We start from the raw sequence: 12,258 nt of genomic DNA, 5'->3' as shown, positions 1-12,258 counted from the left end.
AAGAGAATACAAATTTACACTATATCTTTGAGTAATTAACAGATACAAAGCATCTGTCTAAATTTGAAATCAGTTTTAAAATATGGTCTTGATGACATTTTTAAAATATCAAACTAGAATGAATCATAGACTCTCAGTCAGAAGCTTGCTTATTCATAGAAAAGAAACAGTTTTTAAAAGATGTATATAACCACCGAGATTCTCCTAGGTGTTTATCTCTGTAGAGTATCGGGAGCTTACCACACATAAACTCTTCACTCTTACTTTGTAAGATTTTAAAAATGGATAAATGAAATAATATTAAGACAATCTAGATCAGGGCCCTTTTCACATTAAACTTTCAAAAATTTTGAGAATTTGTATTGGATGGTATTGGAAAAATGTCAGAGGAGTATTTCAGGGGCACACTAGAGCTGGCCTGCCTTGGCACCCGAGAGCTGACTGTTAGCTTCACTTCCCCATACCTGCAGTCAGTGACAATGGATGGGTAGCTTGAAATAACCATGGGATACTTACCCCAAGAATATCAGAAAACATTATAAATTGGGTCTTTTCCTTTTTCCCAAGAACCGGAGTATACAACTCTTTACCAAGAGACTACCAGTTTGCCCAAATACACATTAGCATTTAAAAAAATTTATTAATAAAAAAGCCCTAATTATTTGACTGCATAGCCGAACCAAACATGCATGCTAATCTTTTAAAGCGAGGTCCCAATTCATTAAGGTAATCATAGTTTTCATCCTGATCAAAGACTGCTGACCCTAAAGAGCTCAGGGATCCAGCTAAGGACCCTGTCCCCTCAAAAGCATAGGTCTGGAGGGAGTCAAAAGGAGGGGCACAGGGATCAGTGTTAGCCTCTTCGAGCTTTTCTAGAATGAATTTCTTGAATACGGCACTATCTGGGCCAACCTGCAAAGACTGCCTGTACAGGCTCCGAATCTCTACCCTGGTGGCTCTCCGAGTCTTGCGTTCCCGCATGACTGTGCCACCCTGCAGCTCCACTATGTCAAATGCCTCTGTATCCTCCTCTCCGCCACCTTCATCATCATATCTGAATATATTCTCTCTGAAATCTTCACCTTTCTCAGGAAATAGAGTCTGTTTCCTTCGTTGTTTCAGACCTAGGTTCAAAAAAATAAACCCTGTCAAAGAGAGCATACAAGAACATTAATTAACACAAATATAATACAATATTATATATTATAAATACATATGTTTCATATTACCCATAATATTACTATTATATTATAAATATATAATAAATATCATATATTAGTATGTTATATATTTATACTAAACACATTATTAAATATTGTATGTTACAATATTTTATATTATATATTATACATAAAAATATAATGTACTATTTAATAAATATTATGTCATAATATATTATATAAGATATTATTAAATATTGTTATTTATAATAAACTATATAATTCTTGCTTCTGTTACAAGCTCAAGACATAAGCTTCGATTTTCTGATTATAAGACAAAAAGATATATTTGCTATTGAAAATTTACTGAAGGGACTTGCAGAATGACAAGGAAGTATAACAATCTTTCTGGCTGATGGTTTAAAGTAGAAAAACATCATAAAAATATAGTGAATTGGGCTTCCCTGGTGGCGCAGTGGTTGAGAGTCCACCTGCCGGTGCAGGGGGCGCGGGCTCGTGCCCCGGTCCGGGAGGATCCCGCGTGCCGCGGAGCGGCTGGGCCTGTGAGCCGTGGCCGCTAGGCCTGCGCGTCCGGAGCCTGTGCTCCGCGACGGGAGAGGTCGCGGCGGTGAGAGGCCCGTGTACCGTAAAAAAAAAAAAAAAAAAAAAAAAAAATATATATATATATATATATATATATATATATATAGTGAATTGTTTATGATGATCAATTTAAGATTAAAAATTTTATATTTTTCTTATATATTGAAAACGGAACAAAGCAGAATCTATATGCATCTGCCAATCTCAGTAACCAATGATCCATGTTAGTGGAAGTTAAGCACACAGAACTGATTTGTTTTTCACCATTGAGACAAATTCTGTGGCATAATTATTTTCTAAGTTAATATTTATTGACTACAAAGTATGTACCAGTCATTTTTCTGAAAGCTTTACATTTATTCATTGATTAGTTATGATACCTGTATTTTATTATAATTCTCTATTAAAGATAAGGAAACTGAAGTGCAGAGAGATTAAGTCACATACCCAGAGTCACACAGCTAGGAAACAAAAAGCTGGCATTCAAAACCAGAAAGTTGGTTCAGAAGCCGTGCTTTGTTATACCATATTAATTTCAGAAATTCCAAACCTATCAGGTTTCTGAATCATAACACTGGTATGTCCACATCGATCAATTATATAAGATAATTTTAGCATTGTGTAGAAATAGAACAATTTCAGAATGCCTTTTTAAATTTTAAAGAAAAGTGCGTGTGTATATGTGTGTGTTTGTGTGTGTTTCATGGATAGCCAATCCTTACACAATCTTGGATCTTATGTAGCTGTTCAGCATTTCATCTATAAGAATTAAAACAGGAAGTAATGTCATTAATATTATCACAAAGAGAAATACATTAGGATATATTTTATATAAATTTTACATTTAAAGAAATTGAAATAGTGTTCTTGAAATAAGGCCATCGTGTTTGAATCCTGGCACTGTACTTTAATACAGCAGAGGTATATGGTTGAAATAGAAAGGGATCTAATAAATAATTTTTCAATCTATGAACATTGAAGAGCGTATTCTTGAAACTTTCACAGGAAACTGCTGACTACTGGTTTACCCTGATTTCCCACCTTCTCAGTATTACTCGTGCCCTTGACTGTGAGGCTGCCCTTGGTATTTACTTGCAGGGTTTCGGGACTAGGTTTAGTTCTGTACCAGTGAGTAACTTAGTACTTGCATCCTGCAAACATTATACTGTTTTTACTACTTCTTGCTTCTGATATCTAGCTATGTAGCTCTAAATTCAGTTTTTGATCAAAGATCATTAAAAATAATTTTGAAAAACTGAAGCTAGGTAGAAATGAAGGGTAACTTTGAATGGTAAAAGAGGAAAGCTTTGAGACAGACGAGAAGAGTGAAGGCAAAGCAAATCCTGAAACATTTTGTATGTCCCTTCGAGCAGTGAGTTTGGGATTCCAGAACCCATGGCTGATACCATTGCTGTCAACACTCTGTAAAGCTGTGTTGGCTTTGATATGAAGCTATGAGGGAAAGCAAGAGAAGGGTTTAGATTATATATACTGGTATGTTAAAGAAAGGGAAAATGTTTTGCTAGATGCATGTAGTTTTGAAAGCCTGGCTAAAACATTTGGGGCCTCATTTGCCTCATCCGTAAAATGAGAATAACTTATCTCCTTGTGAAAACAACAGCAGCAACAAAAACAAACAAAAACAGGTGGAGCTATTTTACTATTTCTTTTGTGTTTAGCACTTTAAGTAAGACCCTCTCTTTTACATTTTTTCATCTTAACATTTACTTCCTCAATGCTCCTAGGCTTCAGTGAGCTGCAGTATCAGGTTGGATAGAGGTGTGTTATGGAATATTAGCACTTCATTTACTAGCTGCATGACCCTTTGTAAACCATATAACTCTTGGAATTTCACTTTCTTCATCTACACAATGAAGGTGATAATAGTCGCCACTTCTTAAGGTTATCTTGAGGATCAAACTGCATAATTTCTGTAAAGCACTTAGGACAGTCTCCTGGAGTATAATAAGCACTCAATGGAATCTCACCATTATTATTACTAATTTTTATATTGCTACATATGTTACAATGTGTGTGTCCAAAACACTCTTAAAAGGATGGGCACAGGTATACTCATATACTCATAGAATTCAAGGATCAACTATTTTCAACCTGAAGTGCATATTCACTCTATTTTTCATTCACTCCACTTGATTTTAGAATTGTAACACATTAAGAAGGGCAATTAAATGCAGACACACACACAAGCCCACACATACCATTATAATGGAATTAACTCTTTTCTATATTTATCATGTTACTGTCAATAAATGAAGATATGCTCCGTTCACACAACTTACCACATATTATCATAATGCATATCAGAATAGCAATTATGACTTCTGTCCTGAATCCCATGGAAAGCATAAGATCCTTATTACTGCAGGTCTGTGTGCTACCAGTGTCATCACAGGCACAGACGTGTATGGTAAGGGTGTTTGTGCTTGTAAGTGATGGGATTCCATTGTCAGCAATTAGGATGGATACGTAGAAGACAGGCTCTTCTTGAAGGCTGAAACCAGTTCTATTAGTCAAAATTACAGCTGTGTTATCTAAAACAAAAATCCATGTGCATGATTTTTTCAATAATACAAAAGAAATTCATACCAGTTAACTGTACTAGAGGCAGCAGTGTAGAGCTCAAATAAGTTCAAATAGGGAAGAGCAAATTTCTGATAAAAAAGACATGAGATCAACTCAAAAAGTCATTATTGATTTTGACATTGCCTAAATCCCAATTTAAAAATTAGATAAGGTATATGAATCAATTCCAAAATGTTTTTTGATAAATATATGAAATGTACATGTGGAACACAGAAAAGAAAACAGCATTTTAATTAGATATCAATAGTAAATAGGGGGTACTAGCATTAAATTTATATTGACAGTATCAGTTTCATTTGGGTTAAATACTCATGACAGTGCTTTTTCTAGTAGAAACTCATTATTTTCACAAATACTATAAATACACAAGATTTTCAAGTCATCTCCCTATCACAGCAAGTGATCTCAAATAATGTATTTACTAATAAGACAAAATAATTCATTTTACTTGGTGTAAAAGATTCTATTAGAATGTTTCATTTCACTTTGACATTATTAACCCATTTTCTACTTAAATTTCAGAGAATCGTTAAACCTTGGTAGTACTGATTAATTTACCTAGACAGAAGATTCAAAAAATTAACAAAAATAAACAATATATACTTCAACACATTTGAAATTGCTTTTCCCTCAATCCCAAATTATTCTAAATAGTCTTTTCCAGGGCAGTTTATTGTGTCTCAGTACTAGTGTTTACCCCCGACTTGACTTTGATTTTTTTTTTTTTTTTTTTTTTTTCGGTACGTGGGCCTCTCACTGTTCTGGCCTCTCCCGTTGCGGAGCACAGGCTCCGGACGCACAGGCTCAGTGGCCATGGCTCACGGGCCCAGCCGCTCCGCGGCATGTGGGATCTTCCCGGACCGGGGCACGAACCCGTGTCCCCTGCATCGGCAGGCGGACTCTCAACCACTGCGCCACCAGGGAAGCCCTTGACTTTGATTTTTGGTATTGGCATTCCCTGAAATATTTTCTGTGGCAATCAAACAAATTTTAGAAGACACAAACAAATAAATGGAAATATATAAATGGAAGAATTTGAAATAGGCAAATGCAAATAAATAGAAGTCTTTTGAAATGTATGCCTACTTATGACTTTTCCCAAATCACCTTTTAAAAACTAATTCTCCATCATGCTCTTGAAGTCTATAAAACACTTGTGATTTTATTCACTAGGCAGATTGAAGAGGTGAGAGAGTTTATATATTTTTGGTATGTATTTCATTAAATTCCTTGTAACTGCAAACATTAAACCAAATCAATTATTCTCTTTATATTTCAATATATTTATTTTGTCCCACTAACTTATTTTATATTTACATAAACAAAACTAACCCACAGCTTATTTCTTATATTGATATTTGCATTTTTTTAAATCCTAAATCTATTTGAGTTTCCTTCACTGGGGAATTTGACAAAGGCAAAAGGAAAAGAACGTGTCTGCATTTATTCTCCCATAACAGATCTCCCCTTATATGGAGCTTAAACTCAGTTGTAAGGAAGGACAGCTGCAGGTGTTTGGTTATAGATGCTTGAGTAATGAATCCTACGGTGTTTCATATCTTTGAGATATGAAGCAAAATTAGAATAGAAATCCATGTAATGACAAAAAAATATTTTACTGAAGTGAAGGAAAAAAGAACAGAGTGGCTTTGTAAAAAGTTATTCCCCTTCTATATGGAAGGAAAAGGAATTCTGTCCCTCTGTACAAAATCCTTTAGAACATTTTGTTCTCAGGCTGATATAATCACTTCGTTTTGAAGGAAAAAGCATAGTCTTAAGCCAATTCCAAATACTTATAGCTCCTAATTAATGACTCCAACTATCTTTCAATCAATCAAGCTAACATGATTATATATCATTTTCTTCCCCAGACATGGGTTGAAGTTTGAGTTATGTGAAGACGTGAAAGGAACCATGGTGTCAGAACTGCAATTATATTTGCAAGGTCATTCAGACTTTACAGGGGCCTATAGCCAATGATGACTTGAAAAAGTGCTTCTAATTTAAAGAAATCCAGTGGGAAATGGGGAAATGATATTCCTAGGACACTACTTTGAGTTTTGTTTCCAATTTCCATTGCCACTCCTTGCTCTATTTCTCAACATTATCATATTTCAGGTATAGTATAAAAAGTAATGTTACAAATTTCCTTAAAATTAAACAAGATTCTCGAAGAAGAATGGATAGAAAGTTATTATGAGTGAATGGCATTACCTTGATTATCTATGATTGTAAAACTTGAGTTATTTTCTACCACAGATACATTAAAGTAAAAGTGGTGATCTTCTATGGATTCATCTCTATCCACTGCACTGATGGTCTGAATCACCTAGAAAAAAATAGGGATAAGCTTTTTATATTATTATTCAGAAAAATGATCATTATCATTATTATATTCTTCTTATTATTAGCTTTTATTAAAATTGCTTTACCAAAATCTTTATGGATATTGCAGAGGATATCTCAAACTGGTGGAGAATATGAAAATATTTTTTCAGATTAAAAATATGTTTACTTGGGGCTTCCCTAGTGGCGCAGTGATTGAGAGTCCGCCTGCCGATGCAGGGCACATGGGTTCGTGCCCTGGTCCGGGAAGACCCCACATGCCGCGGAGCGGCTGGGCCCGTGAGCCATGGCCGCTGAGCCTGCGCGTCAACGTGAGAGGCCACAGCAGTGAGAGGCCCGCGTACAGAAAAAAAAAAAAAATATATATATATATATATATATGTTTACTTGCTCCTTTCAAAAGAACATTTTAATATTACATAATAAATAAACTCTTGTTAACAGAGGAGAAGATTTCCATAAGCTAAGTTCGTTAGAAAACATCCTCCCATCCTTCCTGCCTGGATTTCTCCCTTCCTTCCTTTTTTCCTTCTCCCTTTCTTATCTGAATACCAACCATTATGATTTGCTGAAGTTATATATTTCCTGCTTATATTGACAGCATAGCTGTGGTAAGCTTATTGTCTTACTAGAGTATTTGCTAAAGTAATGAGCTTTTAAATTGATTTGAGGAAGTAATGCATTTAAAGCTTAGGGGCAATGTACATGATTTCCTTGACCCACAAAGATTATAGGAAAAGTGTTCCACGTCAAATAAATCCCTCTCTCTATCTCAGATCATAAAAAAGTGAAATAATGCAACTATGAACAAACGACAATTAGTTCTTTGCTTTCAAGACATGAAAGTGTCAGTCAAGTAGTTAATTATTGTCAAAAAAGAGATGTGCTGTCAAGATCAAATAATGAGATTGTGATTAATTCTGGAAATTAAAGTAAATTGACTATAGAAGTTATTGCTTTGAATTTTCTAGAATGAAAGTGCTTTTAACAATGTGTCAAACAAAAATATCCTTAGTTACAAGATGACAGACCCATAATTTATAATGTTACACTTCAAAGGGTATCTCCCCACATGCATAAAGAACCTTGTGAAACTAATGCAATTTGTACATTATTTCTCTACATTGATTTATCTTTTCCCTCATAACACGTTCTTAATTAAATCATAATCATGTAATGTTAAATAATCTAATAAAAGAAAACATTTTGATTCAATTCATGACTACAATAATAAATGTTCATCGTATGAGGATAATTATTTTATTCTGGGTTATTATAAGATTTTGTATAGCCAGGGAGAAGGGCAAGGACTTGGAAGTCTGATACTCTGAATTCTGCCTTTACCACTTAATTTTCTAAGCTTAAAAACTGGAGATACTTTTTTTTTTTTAACTTTTTAATTTTTTTGTCCGCATTGCACGGCTTGCACGTGGGATCTTAGATCGCTAACCAGGGATCGAACCTGTGCCCCCTCCACTGGAAGCACAAATTCTTAACCACTGGACCGTCAGACAATTCACTTTGCTGTACACCTGAAACTAACACAACATTGTAAATCAACTATGCTCCAATAACATTTTTTTTTTAAATGGAGATACTAATACTTAACTTTTAGGATTCAATGTCTTAGCTTGTCAAAGTGCTTGTCATATAAGCAGTACACATTTTTACGTGTTTTCTTCGGGAAAACATTGTCTTGTTGGGATTTGCATAGGATGGTGTCCTGAATACTGTGAGTAATCTTGTTATATATATATTTGCTCAATTAAGATGGATAGCAAATTGTAAAAAAAATCACGTTTATCTTGTTGGCATATGCAGCCTTGATGTTTAGACAAGGAATAATTTATCTTACTACCTGACTTTCTGTTTTAGACACATGCCTCTGACTAAATGTTGAAAATGTTTTCCTTTCCTGTATGAAGGCTCAAGAACACTAGAGAGATTTTGACTTTGTATATATTTTAAAATACTTTAAAAACCAAACTACCAGGGTGAGCTGTGACAAAGCGAGAGAGAGGCATGGACATATATACACTACCAAACATAAGGTAGATAGCTAGTGGGAAGCAGCTGCATAGCACAGGGAGATCAGCTCGGTGCTTTGTGACTGCCTGGAGGGGTAGGATAGGGAGGGTGGGAGGGAGGGAGACGCAAGAGGGAAGAGATATGGGAACATATATATATGTATAACTGATTCACTTTCTTATAAAGCAGAAACTAACACACCATTGTAAAGCAATTATACTCCAATAAAGATGTTAAAAAAAAAAACCAAACTACCCTATACATATGTATAGGTAAATGGAATATGTACAGATTTCTCCTGCCTTTTTCAATGAACATACCTCCACTTATAAATTGCTTTGTAAACTGGGTTTCCATATGTTTTATTGGGTTCCACCACTTTACAAAAATAGGAACCCACTGACATAATAGAATCAGTCACATAGTGGGTATCATTAATTCTATTGAACCAACCTCAAACACGTATATTTTTCTTGAAAACGCAAATCTCTAAAAAGGGGTCAACATTAATATACCTTCAAGTCTTTTTTTTTTTTGCAGTACATGGGCCTCTCACTGCTGTGGCCTCTCCCGTTGTGGAGCACAGGCTCCGGACACACAGGCTTAGCAGCCATGGCTCACAGGCCCAGCCACTCCATGGCATGTGGGATCTTCCCGGACCGGGGCATGAACCCATGTCCCCTGCATCGGCAGGCGGACTCTCAACCACTGCGCCATCAGGGAAGCCCTTCCTTCAAGCCTTGACTGAGGATATTGATTTTTTATTTTAATATAACAATGGAAAGTTTTTCATTTTAATTTTCAAATAAAATTCTAAGAAAAATCCCTATTTGTTGCATTGGTTAGATTTCTAAACTATATACTTATATCTACTTACCTGGATCCTATCTCTGGCCTTATACATTTATGAGAGAAGCAAAGAAATCAAAATGCAAAGCTCATACAAAGAACAGCTGTGTTTGACAAATTCTGAAACTGTAGCTTTTTCATTTCTCTTTGCTCTCTGGGCAGAATTTTGTCCAATTTCCCTCTGACACAGTACATGTGATTTTCTGTCTATACTACTTTGAAGTCTACAATGGAAATATATTTTGTAAGCATAGAGAACCTAACAATAACCACCTTTCACTGAGAACTTACCTATTGGCCGGGGTTTGTTCTATATATTACCATAGCTGATCTTTGCAACAATCTTGTGGAATAAACCTTATCATTGTCCCAATTTTATATTTTCTTATATTAAGTTTCAAGTCAGTTATATATCTTAGGTAGGTAAAATTGCAGGGTCAGAATTTGAATGTAAGCTGATGCAACAGCTGGTGTGAAATATGAGTAGTATATATGCCCCCCAGAGTCTTTTTTCAACTTTATTTAGATATAATTGACAAATAAAATTGTAAGATATTTAAAGATAATCAAGGAAGACATATAATTATTTTCCTTCTATTAATTACCTTTCATTATGGCTTTTTTTTTTTTAAAGAGGCACCCATGGACCAGCTTACTAAAATGTCATTCCCAGATTAAATAGCCTGATTTTAAATCAGTCCAATACTCATTTCTCCACAAACTATAGGTATGGCCTTTGTTAAACATGCAATTTTTTGAAAGCTAGTCAATAAGCAAGTGTTATATACTGTGATTTGGAGCAAACAACTCAATTGAGTCTGTTTCCTTACCTCTAATGGCAGATATCAGTGAAATCTACTTCCAAGGTTAGTTGAGGAACACATTTTTGAATTATTATGAACTATAAATTGAATTATAAACTATAAATCAATACACAGGTACTGAGTATCAATTGATGTAAATTATTAATTCCCTGAAATGTGCTTAATAAATAATTTCTCTCAATGCAAGCTATATTAATTAACCAAAAAGTAGGAGTTGCAGTAAATGAATATGTGGAAGGATTTTTAAAAATCTTATCAAAATTGCTTATCTAGTTAAGACCGTCACTTCTTATAGTACTTCCAAATCAGATTCCAAATCAGATCTGTTTGAAAAAATAAATCTATGGAATTCAAAAATGTTGTTGAACACCTGTTCAAAAGGTCAAAGTGCTAATTAATAAAATAATAGAGCCACAAGATAACTGAGTCTGTAGTCTGTTTTCTTTCTTTGTTTAGAATGTTTTTAGGGGAAAAATGTTGAGATGCTCATGATATTCTAATATTTTGGTCCTAGACAGAGGCAGAGCTACTCTGTTTTAAAAAAATAAGTTTTCACAAAATTTTATTAGATGTATTTAAAAGCCGTAGATATTGCAATGTTTTGCCATTAACTTATAGAAATCTACCCATATTCTGTTACAAATTATACATTATTAGATTTTTATTGCAATATATTTAGTTTTTATTTTCCTTTGACAAATTAAATTTTAATCATTCTTTATAAGTTCACATAACATCATATATAAATTTAAAATTAAATTATGAAAATATCTAATTAATATCCCAAATGTATCCATTTAACAAATATTTCATTGACACTTGGAACATGCCATGTCATCTCAGGTCTGGGTGTCCCATGGTGGCTGGGGTCAAGAGTGTCTCTCTCACCACTGTTTACATTCTAGTGGAATAGAGGTAGAAGCAGGACTGCAAACTTAGAGTGTTGAGTAAGGACCTAATACCTAAAGTACAGAATAAAAGCATATAATAAAACACCTAAAGTACATAATACTCAAACTTTTGGGGTCAGAGGACCTGGCATCTAAACTGAAATTAGATTTTACTTCAGAGTTGATTGGTGGCCACACAAACATTTATTTAAGGAGGGCATTTTACAGAGTTTGGACTTCACACCAATGGCCACTCACAAGTTTTAAACTGGGAAAGACAAAAGTATTTTTATTTAGAATCCCAAATTATTGGGGGAAGTTTTGCATTTTAAAAGGCTCATTCTATGGACATCCTTAGTGTGGGTATGAAAATAGAAGACCTAGTTAGCAAGCTTGGGAGCAACCGGTTGGTAAACAAAACTCCTGGATGTGCTATACAAAAAGACAGCAACAATCAGTGATAGGATGTAAGTTACTTTAAATGAGAAAGTACATATAAATTACTGAAGTGTTTGCATAAACTGAAGATGGTACAACATGCTTCCAGATGGAGATACAGTTTCCCAGGTCCCCAATTTTCTCTAAGGGTAGGTCGATGTCACCAAAGTAAGGTCTTTTTATCATTTCTAAGAAGGCACACAATATATTCTTCTGACCATTGCCGCAAAACTTAAAACTGACTGTCATAGAAGCGGTTTACGTGCCTACAGGCTTACCTAACGATAACTAATGAACAACCGTAGTATATCTCTGCATGTCGGCTGTGAGATCGGGTAATTCAACATTTGATTTTACAGGAACGTCCCTCAGCAGAACTAAGGTTCACTGCGCAAGTGTTGCTGGCCCTTGTGAGCTTAGTAAGAGTGGGGATAGGGTACGATGACAGATGACAGAAAAATTTAGGAGATGGAATCAACTGAACTTAATGATTGATTGGATATAAAGAATAAAAGC

General features: G+C 34.8%; 1 protein-coding gene across 1 annotated transcript in view; it reads right to left on the bottom strand.

Moving 5' to 3' along the window:
• Positions 1–654: 654 nt before the first annotated feature.
• The window catches only part of CDH19 (cadherin 19), a gene marked incomplete at both ends in the record, with an annotated part of 49,600 nt that continues 37,996 nt past the window's right edge, over positions 655–12,258 (bottom strand). The window contains 3 exons of the mRNA XM_082852785.1: positions 655–1,145; positions 4,064–4,315; positions 6,582–6,696. Of these exons, the coding sequence (XP_082708911.1) occupies positions 655–1,145; positions 4,064–4,315; positions 6,582–6,696 (858 nt within the window). The remainder of the gene's footprint in view (positions 1,146–4,063; positions 4,316–6,581; positions 6,697–12,258) is intronic.

This window comes from Leucopleurus acutus, assembly GCF_964270905.1.
Source record: "Leucopleurus acutus genome assembly, chromosome: 13".
NCBI classification, from domain to species: domain Eukaryota; kingdom Metazoa; phylum Chordata; class Mammalia; order Artiodactyla; family Delphinidae; genus Leucopleurus; species Leucopleurus acutus.
Note: the sequence above shows the minus strand (reverse complement) of the source record. Positions and strands in the feature narration are given on the sequence as shown.